The sequence below is a fragment of the Aethalodelphis obliquidens genome, unplaced genomic scaffold, assembly GCF_003676395.1.
Source record: "Aethalodelphis obliquidens isolate GAN/ISIS:26980383/991018 unplaced genomic scaffold, ASM367639v1 scaffold98, whole genome shotgun sequence".
Lineage (NCBI taxonomy): Eukaryota > Metazoa > Chordata > Mammalia > Artiodactyla > Delphinidae > Aethalodelphis > Aethalodelphis obliquidens.
Genome location: NW_020838042.1, coordinates 1,692,557 through 1,716,817, shown reverse-complemented (window position 1 = coordinate 1,716,817; position 24,261 = coordinate 1,692,557). Strand labels below are relative to the sequence as shown.

Genomic DNA, 24,261 nt, shown 5'->3' with positions numbered 1-24,261 from the left:
TCTTCCAATCTAAGAACATGGTATACTCTCCAACTGTTTGTATCATCTTTAATTTTTTTCATCATTGTCTTATAGTTTTCTGCATACAGGTCTTTTGTCTCCCTAGATATGTTTATTCCTAGGTATTTTATTCTTTTTGTTGCAATGGTAAATGAGAACATTTCCTTGATTTCTCTTTCAGATTTTACATCATTAGTGTATAGGAATGCAAGAGATTTCTGTGCATTAATTTTCTATCCTGCAACTTTACCAAATTCATTGATTAGCTCTAGTAGTTTTCTAGTGGCATCTTTCAGATTCTATATGTACAGTGTCATGTCATCTACAAACAGTGACAGTTTTACTTCTTCTTTTCCAATTTGTATTCTTTTATTTCTTTTTCTTCTCTGATTGCCATGGCTAGGACTTCCAAAACTATGCTGAATAATAGTGGTGAGAGTGGGCATCCTTGTCTTGTTCCTGATCTTAGAGGAAATGCTTTTAGTTTTTAACCATTGAGAATGATGTTTGCTGTGGGTTTGTCGTATATGGCCTTTATTATATTGAGGTAGGTTCCCTCTGTGCCCACTTTCTGGAGAGTTTTTATCATAAATGGGTGTTGAATTTTGTTAAAAGCTTTTTCTACATCTATTGAGATGATCATATGGTTTTTATTCTTCAGTTTGTTAATATGGTGTATCACATTGATTGATTTGCGTATATTGTAGAATCCTTGCATCCCTGGGATAAATCCCACTTGATCATGGTGTATGATCCTTTTAATGTGTTGTTAGATTCTGTTTGCTAGTATTCTGTTGAGGATTTTTGCATCTGTATTCATCAGTGATATTGGTCTGTAATTTTCTTTTTTTATAGTATCTTTGTCTGTTTTTTGTATCATGGTGATGGTGGCCTCATAGAATGAGCTTGGGAGTGTTCTTTCCTCCACAATTTTTTGGAAGAGTTTGAGAAGGATGGGTGTTAGCTCTTTTCTAAATGTTTGATAGAATTCACCTGTGAAGCCATCTGGTGCTGGACTTTTGTTTGTTGGAAGATTTTTAATCACAGTTTAATTTCATTACTTGTGATTGGTCTGTTCATATTTTCTATTTCTTTCTGGTTCAGTCTTGAAGGTTATACCTTTCTAAAAATTTGTCCATTTCCTCCAGGTTGTCCATTTTATTGGCATCGAGTTGCTTATAGTAGTCTCTTAGGATGCTTTGTATTTCTGTGGTGTCCTTTGTAACTTCTCCTTTTTCATTTCTAATTTTTCTGATTTTAGTCCCCTCCCTCTTTTTCTTGATGAGTCTGGCTAATGGTTTATCAATTTTGTTTATCTTCTCAAATAACCAGCTTTTAGTTTTATTGATCTTTGCTACTGTTTTCTTTGTTTCTATTTCATTTATTTCTGCTCTTATCTTTATGATTTCTTTCCTTCTACTAACTTTGGGTTTTGTTTGTTCTTCTTTCTCTAGTTCCTTTAGTTGTAAGGTTAGATTGTTCATTTAAGATTTTTCTTGTTTCTTGAGGTAGGCTTGTATAGCTCTAAACTTCCCTCTTAGAACTGCTTTTGCTGCATCCCACAGGTTTTGGATCGTCGTGTTTTCATTGTCATTTGTCTGTAGGTATTTTTTGATTTCCTCTTTGGTTTCTTCAGTGATCTCTTGGTTATTTAGTAACGTATTGTTTAGCCTCCATGTGTTTGTGTTTTTTACATTTCTTTCCCTGTAATTGATTTCTAATCTCATAGCGTTGTGGTCAGAAAAGATGCTTGATATGATTTCAGTTTTCTTAAATTTACTGAGACTTGATGTGTCACCCAAGATGTGATCTATCCTGGAGAATGTTCTGTGTGCACTTGAGAAGAAAGTGTAATCTGCTGTTTTTGGATGGAATGTCCTATAAATATCAATTAAATCTATCTGGTCTGTTGTGTCATTTAAAGCTTGTGTTTCCTTATTAATTTTCATTTTGGATGATCTGTCCATTGGTGTAAGTGAGGTGTTAAAGTCCCCCACTATTATTGTGTTACTGTCCATTTCCTCTTTTATAGCTGTTAACAGTTGCCTTACATGTTTAGGTGCTCCTATGTTGGGTGCACATATATTTATAATTGTTATACCTTCTTCTTGGATTGATCCCCTGATCATTATGTAGTGTCCTTCCTTGTCTCTTGTAACATTCTTTATTTTATAGTCTATTTTATCTGATATGAGTATTGCTCCTCCAGCTTTCTTTTAATTTCCATTTGCATGGAATATCTTTTTCCATCCCCTCACTTCAGTCCGTATGTGTCCCTAGGTCTGAAGTGGGTCTCTTATAGACAGCATATATATGGGTCTTGTATTTGTATCCATTCAGTGAGCCTGTGTCTTTTGGCTGGAGCATTTAATCCATTCACGTTTAAGGTAATTATTGATATGTTTGTTCCTGTTACCATTTTCTTAATTGTTTGGGGTTTGTTTTTGTAGGTCCTTTTCTTCTCTTGTAGTTCCCACTTAGAAACGTTCCTTTAGCAATTGTTGTAGAGCTGGTTTGGTGGTGCTGAATTCTCTTAGCTTTTGCTTATCTGTAAAGCTTTTGATTTCTCCATCGAATCTGAATGAGATCCTTGCTGGGTAGAGTAATCTTGGTTGTATGTTCTTCCCTTTCATCACTTTAAATATGTCATGCCACTCCCTTCTGGCTTGTAGAGTTTCTGCTGAGAAATCAGCTGTTAACCTTATGGGAGTTCCCTTGTGTGTTATTTGTCATTTTTCCCTTGCTGCTTTCAATAATTTTTCTTTGTCTTTAATTTTTGCCAATTTGATTACTCTGTGTCTCCGCACGTTTCTCCTTGGGTTTATCCTGTGTGGGACTCACTGTGCTTCCTGGACTTGGGTGGCTATTTCCTTTCCCATGTGGGACATTTTCAACTGTAATCTCTTCAAGTGTTTTCTCAGGTCCTTTCTCTCTCTCTTCTCCTTCTGGGATCCCTATAATGCCAATGTTGTTGCTTTTAATGTTGTCCCAGAGGTCTGTTAGGCTGTCTTCATTCCTTTTCATTCATTTTTGTTTATTCTGTTCTGCAGCAGTGAATTCTACCATTCTGTCTTCCAGGTCACTTATCTGTTCTTCTTCCTCAGTTATTCTGCTATTGATTCCTTCTAGTGTAGTTTTCATTTCAGTTAGTGTATTGTTCATCTCTGTTTATTTGTTCCTTAATTCTCCTAGGTCTTTGTTACAGATTTCTTGCATCTTCTTGATCTGTGCCTCCATTCTTTTTCCGAGATCCTGGATCATCTTCACTATCATTATTTTGAATTCTTTTTCTGGAGGGTTGCCTATTTCCACTTCATTTGGTTGTTTTTTTGCGGTTTTATCTTGTTCCTTCATCTGGTACATAGCCCTCTGCCTTTTCATCTTGTCTGTTTTTCTGTGAATGTCTAAATGTTTTTTTAACAGAAGGTTCTTGTTGGTTATCTATTTTAAATACAGCGGTGTGTACATGTCAGTCCCGAACTCCCAATCTACCCCTCCCCCCCACCCTTCCCCTGAAATAGTTTTATTTTTTTATAGCAGTTTTAGGTTCACAGCAAAACTGAGTAGAAGGTACAGAGATGATTTTTTTTGTACTAAGTCCTTGAAACCTGGTGTGCATTTTACACTTACAGCCCACCCCAGTTCCCCTTATATCATTTCAAGTGTTCAGTAGCCACATGCGAAGGTGTCTAGTATATTGAACAGAGCAAACCTAGACCCTCATAGGGAGCTGTAATGATTTTGACTTTTTATGTGAATGAATTGGGAAGCAATAGAAGAGTTTTGAGTGCAACTGTGATATAATATGACCTGAGTTTTCACAGGAGCCCATATATGACTTGGGTTTTTATAGGATCTACTGTTTTGAGAATAGACAGAGAAGAGAATGTCTTCTCATGTGCCCCAGGTAGACTTTGGACAAGCTCCCAGCAAAGAACTTAACTGAGAATAGACCAGTACAAATCCAATAACCAGATATGGTTTGGAGAATTAGTGTAACTGTAGTTCTCTCAATGCCCTATCTTTGCACAGGCTGTGAATAATATCTCTTTTCATGCTTCAAGACCCAGGTAGACCATTATCTTCTCTGGGACATCTCCTATGCCCTGCCCCAGAAATAACTTATGCTCTACAATATTCCATCATAGTCCTAGATTTACATGCTTCTTTCCTCTCATGGACTGTGAGATTCTCGAGGCAAGGTACATAATACATTTATCTTTGATTCTAATGCCCAGTTGAGTCACTGGAAGTAAATGAGCCCTCAATGAATATGTGTTAAGTTGAAGCAAAAAAAAAAAAATTAGCCTAACAGCCCCCAAATGGAAACGACTCAAATGTCCACCAACAGAGATATATTATATATTTATACAATTTAGTACTATATAGGGAGGAAGATAACTACACACAACCCGAATGATGATTGTAAACATTATATTGAATGAAAGACTATATGATTCCATATACATAACGTTCATACAAGCAAAGTAATCAAAGTTGACTGGTTACTGTACACTTGGAGGTAGTGACTGCAAGGGTCAAGAGTGGGCCTCTGAGCTTCTGATAACATTCTATTCCTTTTCTGGTTATTTGGTGTATCCATTTTTTAAAACTATATTGAGCTGTATAGTTATATGTGTGCTTTCCTATATGTATATTATACTTCAATTAAAAACTTACATACCAGAGATAGATAGTTCCCAAAAGACAACAAAACAAAAAAATGTAAATTATTTTAAGCGCAGCTCATTTTGCTCAGCTGTGTTATGATTCAATATGTAAGAATAAATTTATGGCTAATTGAGTAACATACAGTGTATGTGTTTTTATAATTAAAAACTTCCGCTAGTACAACATATGTTAAGTATTTTAAGTCAGTTTCCCTCTTTTCTCCAAAAGGATTATGAGTCATAATTTGGAAAACATTTTAACATGCAGTAATTTAGTGTTTTCATTTAATTATCTTGTTTTTACTTTTACCTTACAATTTTCCATAAAGATATATATATATATTTTTTTAATTAATTAATTAATTTATTTATTTTTGGCTGTGTTGGGTCTTCGTTGCTGCACGCGGGATTTCTCTAGTTGCGGCGAGCAGGGGCTACTCTTTGTTGTGGTGCACGGGCTTCTCATTGCGGTGGCTTCTCTTGTTGCAGAGCACGGGCTCTAGGGCACACTTCAGTAGTTGTGGGCTCAGTTGTGGTGCACGGGCTTAGTTGCTCTGTGGCATGTGGGATCTTCCTGGACCAGGGCTCAAACCCATGTCCCCTGCATTGGCAGGCAGATTCTCAACCACTGCGCCACCAGGGAAGCCCCGTAAAGATGTATTTTATTTAAACATTTTAAAACATGCAACTTCATTTTAGATACTTACTCTAGTGAAGTTGTTCTCGACCAGGGGCAGTTTTGCCCCCCAGGTGATACTTGACTATGCCTCAAGACATTTTTGGTTGTCAAAACTGGGGGAATGCTACTGGCATACAGTGGGGAAAGGCCAAGGATACTGCTAAACTTCCTGCCATGCCCAGAACAGCCCATTCACAACTAAGGGTTATTTAATCCTAAATGTCAGTAGTGCTGAGGTTGAGAAACACTGCTCTAGTTTAATAACATAATGTTGGAATTTTAAAATTAGAATTTTTTTCTTGACCAATTTTAATCTCACCTTTTAGAGATTTTTGAGGTATTGAAATTGCTCTGTGAATAAATTTTCTTTTAAAATATTATATTGTTAACATCTTAAAATGGCTTATTTTATTGAAAGTGCAATTTTTTAAAGTTTTCCTAAATAAAAAAAGAAAGTTTGAGAAATATGTTGTGGATAACAATTTTATTCTTCTTTCTCCAGGCTAGAAGAACAAAAGGATATCTTGTCAGAATTTCAAAGAGATTTAAATGAATTTGTTTTATGGTTGGAAGAAACAGATAACATTACTAGTATTCCACTTGAACCTGAAAATGAGCAGCAACTGAAAGAAAAACTTGAGGAAGTCAAGGTAATTTTATTTCCTAAAATCTCCCAGGGCCTACTTGTATTAAGAGTTTATGAATCTAGGGGCAGTTCCCATGAGGCCCAGTTGTTAGGACTCTGCGCTTTCACTACCGTGGCCTGGGTTCAAGCCCTGGTTAGGGAATTAAGATGCCACAAGCCACATGGTGGGGCGAAAAACAAAAGAAGAGTATATGAATCTATTTTTTTAAATGTATTTAATCATTGATTTCCTGTCCATTAGGATATTGATAGTTCCTTACTAGTTTTTCTCACAACTTTATTTTGTCTTAGCCCAGTGAGTATGTATTTTTTTAAAAGTGTGTATGCGATATATATGTGTGTGTGCTTGTGTGTGTAAAATACATGGTGATACTTTTTAAACCAAGGTAAAATTAATTTTAGACTTAATGGAGAATTCCACAGCTCCAAATAATTTCAAAAACTGAGGAGAATCTTTATAGAAATGAATGCCATTTCTTAGGGAAGATCTTAATTGCCAAATCAGTCTCAGTACTTCAGCCTTTAATTAAAGGCATTCGATTTGCCTGAAGCAATGTTTTGTTTTGGTTTGTTTTGTCTGTGGTGTTGGAGAGGTGATGTTGGCTCACTTTCTATACTGGTTTAATAGACTTCCAGTTTATTCAAGTGGTTTTTCATGTCTACCTACTGTGCTGTCTGCTTAATACTGATTACCTCTCCTGGCTGACTGAGATGCTTTTTTTTTTTTTTTTTTTTTTTTTTAAGCAGCATCTCAAAATTCAAAAGTTTTATTACTCATCTATTAATTCTATTACATTTATTTATTCAGTTTTATTGTTTTAAAATATATAAAAATAAATGGAGAAATTTATACCTATCTTATCTATGCACCAGTCCCCACCCAGACTGAGATGCTTTGATTGTGCAGATGGGTGAACTTTCATGGTTTTAGTTTTAGGAAACAAACTCTTTTGGATCTGTTTGACTTTAGTTCTTGAAGGGAAGTTAAAAGGGAAAGGGAAATTAACATTTAATCATCCCCTATTTTATACTAAGTATTAGATGTATTTACATCTGCTATTTTATTTAATCTTATCAGACTTTGAAAATCGTTGTTATTGTCCTCATTTTACGAGGTCACACAATCAAAGGGAAATGGAACTCTTCTTTATCATTGATTCGGTTGGTCTGCACATGCAAATTAGACTCCACGTCAAGTACTTATTTCTGTGAAATAAAAAATGTGTACCTGAACAGAGGATAAAGTATGAAAAGAAAAATATTGCTTAGTTCAATAAACAAATATTGAGCACCTTCTCTATGTCAGATAATGCACTAGGTATTTGAGAGTCAAAAAAGAAAACGTTTTTGATCCATAGTTCATTTGAAGACGGTTATGCCATGGAAAAATAAACTCAGTCTGTTCTTGAAAATTCATCTTTCCTAAATGTATTGAGTGTTATATATAGCAATCTAATTGATAATTCATTTAAGAGACATGTTTAGTGGTGTTCACCTATTAAGAAATATGCATTGATTTCCTTTTTTCCTTAGACAGTCTAGATCAGCACTGTCCGATAGAACTTTCTGTCATGATGGCTGTGTTGTACATTATCAGTTTTAGTAGCCACTAGCTGTATGTGCCTTTTGAGGACGTGAAAGGTAGCTGATGTGACTGAGGAATTGAGTTTTTAATTTTAATGACTGTTAATTAATTTAAATTTAAATAGCCTCATGTGGCAAGTGGTACCGTGCTGAACAGTGCAGCTATAGATGACACAAATAGATAAAAGACAGTTAATAAAACTATGGTAGTTTTGTAGGTCGTGGGAAAGGGCACTTTTAATGTGATGTTAAATGAGTAAGAGAAATTCAGGGATGTGGAGGTGTCAAAATTAAGGGTTCTTGAATGAACCCGGCCAAGTTTGAATCGCAGCTCTGTTGCTTGCTTCTTTTGTGTCCTTGGACCTGCTGTTTAACCTCTCTGTCTCAATTTCATTCTATGTAAGATGAAGATAATAGGATATACCTCAGAATTATTATATAAAAGTTAACTTTTATATAATAGATCATATATGTGAAGAGCTTAGCACAGTGCCTGGTACCTGGTATGTTCTCAAAGTTAGTTATCTCTTAATATGATAATGCAATTTCTTACTCAGTGGTATGTTATAGTATGGAGACCTAATACCTGAGAGGATGATTAAATCTGTCCAGATTGTTCTATTTCTGAGAGGTGTGTTTTTACACTCTTGACACTGTTTGGAGTATTGTTTTAGAGCTCATCATACTACATAACATTTTTCTCTTGAAAAAAAAAAACCTCTGAGGGATAAGATATCCTGATCCTTTCTAGGATGGGCTGATTTACTTGGGAGTGGGCGTTTTAGTCCACCAAGCTCTGTCCTCTGTAGAAAACTTGGTATTTGAGGAACCACTGGGCCTCCAGTCTTGCTTCATTTTGATAGACTAATCAATAGAGGCAAAGACAAAGTAGTTGGCATTGTGCTGTAATTCATTTTAAATGTTGTTGCATTTGTCTGTTTCAGTTACTGGCAGAAGAGTTGCCCCTGCGCCAGGGAATTCTAAAACAATTAAATGAAACTGGAGGAACAGTGCTTGTAAGTGCTCCCATAAGCCCAGAAGAGCAAGATAAACTTGAAAATAAGCTCAAGCAGATAAATCTTCAGTGGATAAAGGTTAGACATTGACCATCTGTCCTGTCACATGTGTTAAGTTGCAAGCATTTGTTTTGTTTCATGGTGCTTAATTGGTGGGGGTGGGGGAGAGGGGTTGGTTTTGTGGCTTGTTATTTGTGTTATATATATAGTTTTAAACTTGACCATTTGATTTGGCTGTATGATTTGTTGTGGATGGAAGGAATGGTGATGGTGAACGACGATACGTTAATGACCAAATGCCAAGATATACACCACTATTACTTTATATGAACTATTCTAAAGAATTAGACTGGAAAATGGATGAAGCGATTAATTTAGTGTTCAGGTATATACTGACAATATTAAAGCAAGATGGAGGTGGTCTAGCTCAACAAGTATCATAAATCAAAATTACTTATCCTTACCTATAATATAGACTTAATCAGTGATTGACTAATGCGTGATAAACTTCTCCAAAAGGTGTTTTATTTATTTATTACTATTTATTTATTTACTTACTTGTGAGTCTTCATCTTTCTAACCTGGATACTTTTTAAATCTAATATTTTAAAATGCTTATCAAAGTAATGCATACTTATTCTTTAAAACCAAGTAGTGCGTATGAATATATAATGAAAAGCAACATCAGTTGATCCATCACTATTTATCGAAAGGCAGTCTTCTTCCCACTGTACTGCTGTGGCAACTTTATCATAAATCAAGTGAACATACATGTATGAATCTGTTCTGGATTCTCTATTCACTTCCATTTGATTATCACTGTCCTTCAACTAGTACCACACTGGCTTTATAACAATCATCTTTCAACAGCTTTATTGAGGTATAATTTATATACCATACAATTCATGTATGGTATATAAATTTATATACCATACAATTCATGTAATATATGGTATATACAATTGTATATACCATACAATTCACAAATCAATGGTTTTGGTATATTTACTTTTTAAATTGTGGTAAAATACATATAACATAAAACCTGTCATTTTAACCATTTTAAGTGTATAATTCACTGTCATTTATTATATCCACAATCCACAATGTGAAACCATTACCATTGTCTATTGCTAAAACATTTTCATTACCCCAAACAGAAATTCTGTAACCATTAAGTAATAACTCCCCATATCCCTACCTCCAACACCCCCAAAAAGTAACCTCTAATCTACTTTCTGTCTCTATGAATTTGTCTATTCTAGATGTTTCATATAAGTGGACTCACACTACCTTTGTCCCTTTGTGTCTAGATTATTTTACTTGGCGTAAGGTTTTAAAGTTTCACCCATGTTGTAGCAGGTATCAGAACTTCATTCCTTTTTATGATTGAACAAGATTATACTGTGTATGTGTGTATATATTCAATATATATACACATACGTATGTGTATATATACATGCATATATACATACAATGTATATATGTATATATATACCTATATATACGTATAATATGTACATACATACACGTATATGTGTGTGTGTGTGTGTATATATATATATATATGCACATACACACAAGCACAACATACTTGTTTTATAAAAAAAATTGGGGATCTGGTAGTGTAAATCCTCCAACCTTATTCTTCTTAGACCAGAGTGGTTTTTTTGCTATTTTTGGTTGTTTGGTTTACCAAATAAATTTTAGAACCAACTTGTCATTTTTTACGAAAACCTTCCAGGATATTGATTTGAATTGTGTTGAATTTATAGATCAATTAACTTTTTACAATATTGAGTAATCTAATCCGTGAAAATGTTACATCCCTTCATTTATTTAGGTCTTCTTGAATGCCTTTTTAGAAATATTTTGCAGTTTTCAATCCAGAGGGCCTGCACATGTTTTATTAGATTTAATCCCAGATATTTGATATTTTGATCCTTTTATAAAGGGGATTCATTTCAAATTTTGTTTTCTTTTTGTTGCTGGTATATAAAAATAGATTTTTTTTTACATTAAGCACACATCCAGTGTCCTCGCCAAATTCACTTATTAATATTAATGGTTTGTAAAACATTTTGGATTATTTTAATGTACACAATCGTGTCATCAAATAGAGGAAGTTTCTCTCTTTTCAATCCTTATGATTTTAATTGTTTTTGCATAAACTTGGACCCCTAAAACAGTGTTTAATAGAAGTGGTGATAATGGGTAGCCTTGGTTCATTCCCTGTTTCAGGTGGAAAGCTTTCAGTAATTGATCATTAAATACGATGTTTCTTGTAGGACATTTTATAGATCCTCTTAATCAGATTAAGGAATTTTTCCTTGTTCCGTTTCTCAAGTTTTTATTATGAATATGTGTTGAACATATTCATATACTTTCTCTGCATTTATTTAAATGTTTCTATGATTTTTCTCCTCTGAATGTGATAAACTACAGCCATTGTTTTTGGAATGTGAAACTACTCTGGGATTCCAGAAATAAATTCTATTGGTCATGATGTCTTGTACTTTTTATGGATTGCTAGATTCAGTTTTCTGATATGCTGTTTATGATTTTTATCTTTGTTCATGGCAGGAAACGGTCTGTAATTTTTTTGGAATCCTTCTCGAGTGTTAATAGCATTGTTAGACTAGTCTTATAAAACAAGTTGCGAGGTGCTCTCTTTCTTTGTTCTGAAATAAATTGGTGAAGACTGGTATCATTTCTTCCTGAGATGTTTGGAAGAATTCAGTTGTAAAGTCATCAGTGCATAGGGTATTATGTTTTGTTTTGTTTTGTTATTGTTGGGTTTTTTTGGTGAGAAAGTTTTTGATAATTGATCCATTTTTAAAATAGATACAGGGATGGTTAAATTTTTATTTCTTTGTGTGTCAGCTTTTTTAAGTTGTGTCTTTCAAGGAATTTGTCCATTTCCATGCTGTTTTCCCTTTTGGGGCTGTAGACTTTGTTCATACAGCTAGTGATCCTTTATATATTTATATTTAAGAATGAGAAAATAGAAAGACTGCAAGCTGTAAGTACCTGGATGGGTCTTGTAACTGGGATATTTTACTCTATGTGCTAAGGTAGAGAGCTGAGTCTCTTGTTGAAAGAGAACTTCAAAGTCTATAATGCAGTGGGCTTTATTCTGAGGTATTCATACCAACTGCTGAGATTCCTTCCAGACACCAGGTTCAGTTTCTTTAGGTAAGAACTACACTTATTGTTTTGATTTATGTTTATTTTTGCCTGTAGGTAAGTGCTAAGGGAAGACCATTCATTGTGTGGTAGTTTTTATATTGACACAAATTTTCATCTACAAACTTTCAGTACCCAAATTTTACATGCTTCTTATTCCCAAATACCATGACATCTTTAATCCAAATGCTCTCCAGGTTTTGCCAAGTTCAGATCCCCCTGTACCTAAGGCTTCTTCTCTCTTACTTTATGTGTCCTCATATGTACTTTCTCCATATGTGCTTTTGACCTTCCAAGGATGTTTTGAAACCTCGCATCCACTTTTGACTACAGTTCTACTACCTTATTGAGCATATTTAATACCTGTTAACTTTGTTCTATTCAAAATACAAAGCAAATTGTAATCCTTTAAACCAGGAGCAAAATCCATGCCAAGAAAATATTGTAGAACTATAATTTTCATGTAATATAAAATGGCTTCTTTCAAAAATGGCACAGTTGCCTCTAAAGAATTGCTTGTTATTCATCAATACTCAACTAAATTGAGAGGTGTGAACAAGTTACACTGAGAGAAGTTCCCTTATGTAGATGATTTGAAAATAAAATAATAGAGACTTAATTTTGAATTGTGTCAGGATATTCATTATATTTTTAAATTGATGATGCTGAAGTTCTTGTAACGGATCTTTTACACGACTGATAAAATATTTATGAGCTGAGTACCAATTATATGGCATTAAATTCAAAATGTGTGTTTTGATCTCTATAATTCAAGCAACTAGGTATTTGCGAAAAAATCTTTTATTTTTATCTATCAACACTATTGAAATTTTTTGAGTTAATTTTTTTCCTACTGAAAAATGTAAAGTTTCTTCCTTTAATAATTTCAAAATAGCCACGTAAACATATAGACACTTGCATCTGGAGGGAATGTATTTTCCTAGTAATTAAATTTTGTAGCCACATAACAATACAAATAAAATCATTCCTCATAGGAAGAGAACAAGGAGGAAAGATGCCCCAAAATATTCCACAATATCTCAGTACATCTTGATATTACAAAAAGGAACACAAAAATTATAATTGTAGGAAATGTGAGAGAACTCTCAAAAACATACAATAGCAGCTTTGTGAATAGTGAAACGTGAGTCAAGCTTTTATCTTTTCGGCAACAGAATAAAAAGTCAGTTTTTTATGATAGAAAATTAAAACTAAGACCATCTTGTGTAGACTTACATTACTATATCACTCATAATATCTGTCTTATCCCCAAATTATAATTTTCGTACTATATCTTTGCCACCAAATGTCATAGAAGTTGGAATGTTATTCACTAGTCATATTAAAAATTATTTTTCCCTTCTCAATCCCTATGCCACCCTATCCCTCTTGGTTTAAATTTAAGAATAGAAAATGAATGATTAGTGCCAGATTTATGTCATTACACAAGTCAACAGCTTAAAAAGAATAAGATGGTCAAGAAGATCAAGAGACAGTCTTGACCATCATTAAACCTCAGATTCTCAGTCATTAGAAGAGAGAAGAAATAATGGAGACCCCTTCCCTGTATTCTCCAGCACACTCCTTCATCTAAAGGCTAGAGTGAGTGTTGTAATTGTAACTAGTAGGTCATGGTTGCTGGGGTACAAACATGCCAATTCCTTAACAGTTAGTATCTTTAAAACTGTCCTACTATCACAGTATCTGGTGGCAGGTGCCTTTCTCCACAGCTAACTCTAATATGCTGTACCCTGTATAGTTAGCCAACTTACCAATTACTTTGGCACGTTTATTACTGAAGAGAGAAAACAGCGATGGGAGGTAATATAGCTATTCCTTTAAGGGAGTGGTGGACTCTATAATGGGTTTGTTGCAAAACTGTGTTAACTTGCCGTGGCCTGGGTAGCATCTCTTTATAGCAGAGATGGAAAATGTTGCTTTGAAGCTGAATATAGGTCTTGGTTTAAATTGTGGCTTCCTCCGGATAAGGATCATGAAGTGATATCCTCATTTTTGCCTAATACATATTTTGAGCTTTACAGTCTAACAATGATATCCTTAAGATCTACAAAATGGGAATGTTATTAAAGCTAGCCTCTGTGTTTTTCTCTAAGTGTCTCACACATGATCTTCATACACATGTCTGATTCTGTGTTGATTTCAATATTTATCACTCATCATATTTCTTTGTATGTTCTCTGAACTTTGTGTGTGTGTATGCGTGTGTGTAAGGAGTTCTCCCTCCCTTCCAACCTCTCCCCATCACTATTACCCTGTTCCTTTTTTCTCTGTTTTATATGTCTTTGCCTGTGAATTGATATATTTCTATTGTCTACCATGAATCTACTTTCCTAAATTCATATATGTCAGGTTTTTCTCTGCCTGGGTAGTATATGCAACACATTCTCTCCTACTCTCTCTTTCTTTGACTCTACCTTTTAATCCTTTCATCTTCTCCTGTCCTTGTCACTTTGTGTCCCCTTTCTTCATTGTTCTTTTGGTGCGTTATGTGTAGGTATTTTTTCAACTACCCATTATTTAGAACCAAAATATGTTTTATCAGCCTTAATTTTTGAATCATCTTATAAGCTTCCTAGACTTGGTTGAAGAGGTGGAAAGATGGAACGTTTATTTTGTAGACTCATAGGATTATTCAGATGGAAGGAGCCTAACGAAACCCAGTTACTTTCACATCTTCTAGATTAGAACACTGAGTCCTAGAAAGGTTATGTGACTTATTTGAGAACACATTATTTAAATGTAAAGGTTATTCCAAGTTAAATGTTTTTTTTTTTTAACTTTTCACTGAGGCTCAAGTGGTTTTTCTGTGGATAATACGGTAGAAAGAAAGAAAAACATGGTTTCCCATGTCATTCCATTGCTCATTTGAAGGAAACAATTGAGATTTCTTGTCATTTAAAGAAACCATATGAGTGTTTTTGCTTTGCTTTTTACCCTTTTTGGAAAACTGGATGCTACGTTGTCAAATTATTTTCCAGAACCTTCTTCAGTGGGGACCATTTGTAATTGTGGAATACAGGAACACATGTTTATGTTTCAGAATTAGTTATATGTCTACTATTTTTGATGTTAAATAACTTAACAGGTAGTATATATTATACATTCCTATTAGTCACAATAAATAAATTTTGTTTTATTGAATATATTTAAAATGTTTCCTCATATTTTGCCATTTATTTGTAAAAAGTAAATTACTATTTTAATTTGTTAAGGCCTAGGCATTATTAAATAGTGCATATAAAGACTTAAAATATTTTACAAACACAAATAAGAAATTTTGCTGGAAGGCGAATTTCAGTTAAGTGCACCTTAACAAAAAAATATGATCCACTTTACCTAGACATAAGTAAGGTTTAAAAATTAATATATGTAGCAAACTTTAATACAGGAATAACTTTTGTAATATTGATAATAGTACAAGGATTGTTTTCAAACTAAATCACAAAATAAATATTATGAAAATAAAAATACATATGGTGAAACTCATAGGCCAGATGATCTACAATATACAAATGACTGTATCTAAATTTCCAGAAATCTGGTTCATTTTGTATTAACCCCTAATCATGTTACTTCTTAGTATCCATCCAAGCAGTAAACATTTCAGATTTGTTCTTTTTATTTGTGTCAGGTAAATAAACGTTTGGTCTTTTTCCAGGTATGTTTGTCATGTAATGCCAGCCGTTATTTGCCATTGCTATAAATCTGGAGACTAAAAAAGAGAAAGTTAAATCCAGCTAAAGCTTGGCATTTCCATTCCTTGCTCAAAAATGGACATTTGCTCCGATGGATTATTTTCCTAGCAAAGGCCATGATTAATAGATTGTTCTAGTAGTGACCATTCAATCCTGCCCTTAATGTGTGAACTACTTTTGTTAACTACAGGAAAGAATCTCTGCAAGAAATACAAAAAACTGCTATTTACCTATTTGCTATTAAGATACATAGCCTGATAATTCTTGAAAGTGCATCATCTTGGAAGTTTCTTTTATATAGTTAATCATTGCATTGTAACATTTGTTCATTCATTTAAATCATTCATTCAGCAGACATCTAATGAGTGACCACTGTATGCCATATGCTCTCCTAAGGATATCATAATCGGTTCTCACCCTTGCCTTGTTTAATGGACATTCAGAATTACATAGGGCTTGGCATTTTAACTACTCATGTCTCTAATTTGTAGTTGCTAAATAGCTTGAAGCTGAGAGTTGAGTGGCAGAGTCATAATTAAAAGTTTATAACATAAGCATCTTTGATTTTGCTTCCTATAATTTCACACTAAGATAGGGGTCCTTACTAGGTTGTGTGTCATGAGTCATGATTTTGCCTGTTGTCCCATCATAATTTTCAATAGCTCTCTCTTTCACTCTCATGCGTAAGCTCCCACTTTGTAAGACTGAAAAAATGTATCAGGTTTACCCCAGTTATGGGAACAAACATCAGGCTTTAAAGGTGGGCCTGGCCCAGTACTCAATAAGTATTATTATCATCACTGCTAATGTTCTCTTGACACTTCTGGAAGTTGAGATGTTTGGCCTGTCCAAGAAACCTTTTTGCCATTACTACCAAATTAATCACAATTTAATAAGTTTATAATAATATGTGGTTTTTAACTTTCCAAATGATTGAAGTGTCAGGCAATGCCAAGAATATGGATCAGACATTTTACAAACAAAAAGTAAACGGGAGTTGTGAGGAGGCGGTTTATCATGGTGATTAATAGTGAGGTTTATGGATTATAGATTCTACCCCTCAGTTATAACATCTGCAAAATTCAGGTAATCATATAGCATACTTTCCAGGTTGTGGTGAAAATTCAATGAGATAGTGCATGGGAAATGCATAACACAGTATCTGGTGCATTGTAATTGGTCAAAAATGTTAACTTTAATTTAAAAATTAGGTGTATTGTTAGAACAGAAAAACACAAAGACCAAGCACGAAACTCTTGCTGAGTCACCTTTTTTTCAACTGTGGTAAGAGGACTTAACATGAGGTCTAACGTCTTAACACATTTTTAAGAGTACAATACAGTATTGTTAACTCTGTGCACTATATTTTATAACAGATCTCCAGAAGATTTTCATCTTGCATAACTGAAACTACATTCATTAAACAATTTCCAGTTCCTTCCCTCCCTCCCTTGCCCCTGGTAACCATCATTCTACTCTCTGTTTCTATGAGTTTGACTATTTTAGATACCTCATTTAGGTGGAATCATGCAGTATTTGTCCTTCTGTGACTGTTTATTGTTGTTGGGGTATTTTTGGGTTTTTTTGGTTTTTTTTTTTTTTTTTAAATGAATTTATTTATTTTTGGCTGTGTTGGGTCTTCGTTTCTGTGTGAGGGCTTTCTCTAGTTGCGGTGAGCGGGGGCCACTCTTCATCGCGGTGCGCAGGCCTCTCACTGTCGCGGCCTTCTCTTGTTGCGGAGCACAGGCTCCAGACGCGCAGGCTCAGTAGCTGTGGTGCGCGGGCTTAGTTGCTCCGCAGCATGTGGGATTTTCCCAGACCAGGACTCGAACCCGTGTCCCCTGCATTGGCAGGCAGATTCTCAACCACTGCGCCACCAGGGAAACCCGTTTTTTTTGTTTTTTTGCTAAACATAATGTCCTCTAGGAAGATGCACATTCTTGTATGTGGGGGGGATTTCCTTCTTTTTTAAGGCTGAATAATATTCACCATCTCATTCAAGCAGTTATAAATATGGCTCTTAGGGAGAAAGCTAAAATATGTGCCACCATTATGAATCCAAAAGCTGGACCAGAGGAGAGATAGAAGCAGCAAAACTAAGAAGGAACCCTAATGGAAGGCACAGAGAGTTTATAGCCTGTGGTCTCCCTTCCACCGATCTCATTATTCTCATTATCTAGGACTGGCTAGCAGTTCAGATTAAAAGTACTGAAAAATGATGGGGTTTTTTTCTCCTCACATTGGCCATGAAGTAAGTCCAAGTAGTCCACCATTGTTTCCAAGCAGCATTATTTTCACGCTTTAAGTATGAGCATAATTTAAGATGACTTTTTTTTAACCCTGAGCGTCTTTGTAATCTACTCACCTGACTTTAACTCAGAAATCCAGACAAAGTGTAATTGAGCCTTCACACTGCTTCCCCACCCGCTTCCCTTACCTTCATTCTGCATGTTGGTTTCCTCCATTTTGGTGGAGTGAGTGATGAGAAAGCATTTGTAGAAAGTTTCATTGGAGCTAGATAACGTTCTATCAGGAAACTTCAACCTAATTCTAGATAATGTGTTCATTTCAATGCAGTGCTATTTTTAAAGATAAGAACAAAGAAAAATCCAGCATGCATTGTAAAGCACTGATACTTGTGCAGCAACTCATTTCCCTATTAAAACTTTACTTTTCCACTCTACACATACAGAGAGTGTGCATGGAGTATGTAAATTTGTCATTTAAATATGCTGTGGACCAGACTTTATTAAAAAGGTAAACTAATTTCAGATGAAAACCAGATGTGACTATTCTTGGCAAACTTTCTCCCCTGTTCACAATGAATTTAAAATGAAGAGAAGTATAATGATGATTTAAAACAAAGGAAAAAATTTCATAACTCTGACCTTCAGTGTGACATTTTTGAAGTAAGTCCTTTATTAGCACAAAGATGTTTGCCCTATAGCAATGAATATTAGAAAGGAGAAGAAATGATATGATAAAAAGAGATTTTGCTAATATAAAAAGTTGCTCCTCTTGTTTCTACAATGCCTTTGCTTTGAGATGACTAGATTATATAGTGTCAACCCTGACACTAGAGGGGTCGCCTTTCTTTCTAATAATTTAATGATCTTGAAATGGCATTAAATGGCGGTTTTCATATGCCAACTCCTTAAACTGAGATTGAATAACAAATGAAAATTAAAGATGTATTTAAGAGCACAAGATGGTAAATTCTAACCCAGTTTCATTTATTGCATCACGTGCAAAGCCAGTAAGTAATGCAAAAATAAAATAACAGTGCTATTTTTATAAAAGGTCAGTCATACCAGAAATGAACTTTTCTGTCGTATCTTTATACTTATACTGTAAGATGTGTGAGTTTTTTTTATATACCTAAAAGAATTTAATACTAAATCCTGACTACATTATACATGTCAGCTGACCCCTAGTGCTTCAAACCCTAGAAAAGAGACACTGTATGCGGGATTGGTTGATGTATTCCATTTTTGTTGTAGACCACCTGCCAGGGCTTATAACAGATCTGTAATGGGTTTCTTACCTTTTATTGTGTAGAAAATGGATTGATAGATTAGGCCTGGGGCCAGCGAACCATGGAACCCCAGGTCTGCAGGAAAGAGTTTATCACCCTTTGGTGTTATTTCTGTCTCATGTCAGCTGAGAAGGATGAGGTAGATTATCTGAGAGTAAGCTGGATGCCAAAATCAGCATTCCACTCATTTATCCACCTTATAGTTCAGGGCAAGGCCACTGTATGGGTTATGAAGGGACTGATAAAGGCCTGATGGACATATTTCGTTTTGCTGCCTTTTAATTTATTTACTAATATTAGAACTAATTACAAGACATCAAAGAGACCATTTCATTGTTTGTTGCCGGAGGAAATCAATCTGTTTTGCTGTAGAAGTAAAAGTATTTGAAATGAACGGTGCAGTTATAATTTGTGAACATTTTCAGTTATCACTGGGAAAAGTATGCACCATCTTTGGCACAGTTGGCCAAGTATGGGTGAAAAGAGATGGACCAGGAAATGGGCCAGAAACCAAAGTCATTGCAAGGATATTTCACGAAAATTCCATTTGACCTGATAGTTGCGATCTATAGGCAACCTGTGACTGATGATTATACCTTAAAGGCAGTCTAAAAATAAATTTCTTGGGAAGTTGACACATCCTGCCTGTTCATGATGTGGGTGACATCAACAATTTTGAATAAGGCAGTAATTCTTGGACTCATTTAGACATTTATAAAAGAATGAAATTCTGTAAAATGACCGTCGTGAAGATTGCTTTTGTTGCTTTTGCAGTTGTAGAAATCCTAGACCAATACGGTTATCTCCTTGAAGCTGCCTTATTGTTTTGTTTATATCAGTGATTTGCATCTTTCTGCTAGAATAATTGATTGATGCTGGTGAAGGGAGAGAGAAAAATTAGTGTTCAGGTGCTATATAGATACTCATGCATTGGTGACAAATACAAGATAACCCAGGAAACAGGAAAACTAATAGAAAAGACACTTGATGGTTAAGATTTTATACGGCTTGAGAGCGGATAAAAACAATTTTTAAGTACTAAAATAATTAAGGAAGATGTTGACATTAACCTCTTCAATGGTTTATCCTGAAACTAGAATACAACGTGATTAAATAATCACTTCTACTTTGAATGAGGAATCAGTTTTCTTAAAATACTGCTTTCCGATTTCTCACTGAGTTCTTATGTGTTTACTTCTGGACATGACCTCCAATTCTGTAATGGTTTGTTTAATGACTGTCCCTGCTACATCTTCCCACCCTCCTCCAACCTCAACAGTACTGCAAAGATCACTAAACTTGGAGTTAATAATTTAATCCCAAAGCAGATCCACCTCTCACTAGCTCCTAACTATGGGCTGCTTATTTAAAATTTTCACCTCTCTTTCCTCATGTTTACATTGGCGATGCCTTGTAAGGCTTGTTTGCTCATCCCCAGGGTTCAGTGAGGAACTAAGGGCACAATATATATTAAAATGCTCTGTTATGTTTTCAATTATGGTTACTATTACAGTACGGGTATCATAAAATTGTAACAGCACTGGTAAGGAAGAGAGGGTCTGTCTGCCATCATGTAGAGCAGCATTTCTCAAACTTTAACACATATATGAATCACTTAGGGATTTTCTTAAAATGAGGTTTCTCACTCAGTGGATCTTGTGTAGGATTTGAGATTCTGTGTACCCCTCAGGCTTCCAGGTGATGCCAATGCTCTAGGCCTTGGTCTACACTTTACATAGTAAGGATATAAAAGATGGCTGTCAAGAATCTGTGCGTGAGTTGGCCACAAGTCCCATTCATTGGAAGATTCAGGCAGTGTATTCTGAGAGAGTGGTGAGGCTTTTTCTAAAATCATTTGTCTCTTGGTCAGTGTGAAGCACATCCATCCAACCCCGAGGACAAATATTCACGTTTGACAGAACGCATGAGCACATTCAACTTGTTTATACCTTTGAGGCACAGCCCTTTCGGGATTTATAATCCAGATATGCCCTCCTCGTATACCTTGTGCTCTCAGATCCATTCCAGGTCCTTCTCCTCCTATGTTGTATATTGCAAGAGTCTGACCTTGGCCCACCTAATTCCCCAGTTTATTTCTTGCTCACCAGCTTCTGGGCAGATATAACCAATTGGAGACATTGGCAAGAGACTGGAGAGCAGAGGGAGGAGAAGGGTCAAGCTATTTTTTCCCCTCCTTCATTGCCTCTGGCAATGGCTGATAAAGAGTACGTAGCTACTGTTAAATCTTCTAATAATGTTCTTAAAATCCCTTCTCCACTGGTTACCTCCATTAGTTTGCTATGAATTATTGTACAGATGTTTTTGCAAAGCATTGAGCTTGCCTTCAGTTACACTTTCAAAATTAGCATTTCTTTTAAGATTTGGGACTCTGGTATTATTTAAGAACTCTTAACCAAGCCTTACTCCCATTTCTGGCCTTCCCCTAGATATCAGTTATCCAATGCTACAAAAGTGTTAGGTAACAAACCCCATAAAACTAACTGACTTAAAATGATAACCATTTATAATTGCACACAGTCTGTGGATCAACTGGGTTGATAAAGCCAAAGCTCAGATGATCTCACAAGGACTCACTCATGCGTTTTCGATCAGCTGATGGGTTGCTGGGGGCTCGCTTATCTAGGATTCACCACTGCTCCATTTAGTCTCTCATCCTCCAGCAGGCGAGCCTGGACTTTTTCTCATGCAGAAAATAAGATTCTAATACAGAAGCCAACACGTTCTCTTGAGGCCTGGGCTTGGAATTGACTTGCTGTCATTTCTAACACAGTCTGTTAACCAAGCAAGACACAAGGCCAGAGTCCAGATTCAAGGATTAGGAAAATAAGCTGTACTTCTTGATGGTAAGAACTTTAAAAGTCATCTTGCAAAGAGATGTGCATATAGGAAGGACATCAATGCAGTAGGCTGACCATTGCCTTTAATCTGTCAGGTTTCTTACTCATCTCAAAAGAAAGATATTCAATTAGGATAGATTCCTATGTTTTCAGGCTTCTAATCAACTAATTCTGACTCTCATATAATCTTAGTTCAGGGTCAACACTCTCAAAAGCTGGTAGTGTTGAGGGTCACAAAGATTTTCAAGGATACTTTATGCCACATCCTAGGAGGGTAGCAACAATCGTTTATTAATACATTCAATATTTATTAAGTGTCTGCAATATGGTAAGTATCATGCTAGCAGAGAAGGATGAGTTATGAACAAAGTAGACACTTGTGTTTATGGATCTTACATTTGGTGAGAGGAGACAAACATTAAGACGAATTATATAGTTATAAATGCAGTTGTTATTGTCTTTTAGATCTGTTAGCTTGTAGGCTAAACTACTGTAATAAAGAGACTCCAAAATTCAAGGGCTCAAGCAATATAGACATTTGTTTCTTTTTCACAAATGAAACCCAGCCTGGCTACATAGTCTCTGCTCTAAAAATTATTCAAGGAACCCAGGGTACCAAAATAGCTGTGCCATCCTCAGTACATTGCTACATTTCAAAATCTCCACAAGGATCACCCAAATATCCATGCACTTCCTTTCCTATCATTAGTACACACTCCCTGCCTCCCCAGGACAGACCACCCAGAGTCCCGTTCACTTACTAAATCCAGCTCAAAGTCCCTTGCCTCTGGGTTATATGATATCTGCATCATATTCAGATGTGGCTCCCTATGGTACAGGGACCTGTAAAGTGAACGTCATGCTATCTGCCCCCCCGACAACCAAATCTTAATGGTGCAGCAAGAATAAGCCCCAAGATAATAAGTACTGGACCACCTCTGTGAGACTTACATTGTGAATCCTGTGCTTTCCCTTCCCCCTCCCCATTCCCCTCACTGCAGACTGAGATTTCAGATGGAAGCTAGGAAGAATGATTTAATAGAACTTCTTCGAAGGCAGTTGGAAAGAATAAGATTGCTTTCTGCATAACCTCACCGTCTAAGTAATAACTGCTTAGTTCAAACTGTGGTGACAGTGTGAGAATGTATAACACAGGGCAAGGCCTGACACAGTCCAGAGGAAGAAGGAATGGTTGTTTTGGATAACAATTAGAGAAATACATAATAGATACTATGATTTGGTTTGGAAAGAAAAAAACTCCTTTGAGTTCCCTTGTTCTGGATACTTTTACCCAAACTGTGAAGGGTTAAGGGCAGCCTCTCCTTGGATGAACAAGAAGTTTATATTTCCTTTCTCTAATTCTACCTCTGACCTGGATGCTGAACTTGTCATTGACTTATCCTTCACTGGGACCCAGAGTCAGTACATTAATCCTGGAGGAGACAGAGAGGCCACTACCACCACTAACAATTTACATAATGACTTTCCTACAATTTGGTGCTAATTAAAATGTGAAAAGAGTGGTGATGATATCTGGAAATGTAATAAGGTCACTCTTTGTTCCTGAGAGCACAGATAATGTCACCAGAAAGGATTTTGTGTATATTTACGTAAGAGCAGGAAGAAGGAAGAGAGATGGGATGAGATAAGCGAGACCAATAGTTGTCACATAGTCTGGCATAGGCAATGCAGAATGTTTATTTCAAGGAATTTTTTAAAATGGCATTCTGCTGGGCTTTGAATATTTGACTTATTTCTGCATAGTTCTACACGTTACTAGCTTGCTTGATTCAAATTTCGGTTTCACTCTGTTCTAGTTACATAGGCTATACAACAAACTACCCTAAAAGTGGCTTAAAACAACAAAATTTTATTAAATCTCATGATTCTGAGAGTTGACCGTAACATTCTTCTGCTTCAAGTGGTGTCAACCAAGGCACTGGGAAAGCTGGAAAATCCAAAATGGCCTCAGTCACATGAGTGGCCGTTGGTGCTGGCTGCCCGCTGGGAGCTCAGCTGGGGCTATTGGCCAGGAGCCTCCATTTGTTTCTATTTGGTCTTCTGCATGTGGGTCGTTGGGCTTCCTCACAGCTTGGTGTTTGAGTTCCATGAAGAAGAGGTCCAAAAGAACACTAATGCTCAAGCACTTTTCAAGCTTCTATTTGCACCACACTTGTTAATATCCCTTTGGCCAAAGCTAAGACATAGGGCTAAGCTCAGTGAAAATGAGAGTGATCTATGCATAAACCTGAATTCTGGGAGGCATGATTCACTAGGGCTGCCCAATAACAGCCTACCGCACATTCCTTACTAGCTGTATGGTCTGTCTGTGTCTTGGTTTCCTCATCTGAATATAGGGACAAAAATGACA

The 24,261-nt window shown here is 35.7% G+C and overlaps 1 protein-coding gene across 4 annotated transcripts in view; it reads left to right on the top strand.

Moving 5' to 3' along the window:
• DMD (dystrophin) overlaps positions 1–24,261 on the top strand; it is a 2,234,319-nt gene that overhangs the window by 1,403,126 nt on the left and 806,932 nt on the right. For 3 of the 4 annotated variants that reach the window (XM_027096086.1, XM_027096084.1, XM_027096085.1), the window contains exons 46-47: positions 5,852–5,999; positions 8,524–8,673. In XM_027096086.1, coding sequence (XP_026951887.1) covers positions 5,852–5,999; positions 8,524–8,673 — 298 coding nt within the window. Of the gene's footprint in view, positions 1–5,851; positions 6,000–8,523; positions 8,674–24,261 lie in introns of those variants that run through there. The other variant, XM_027096087.1, reaches the window with a different exon arrangement.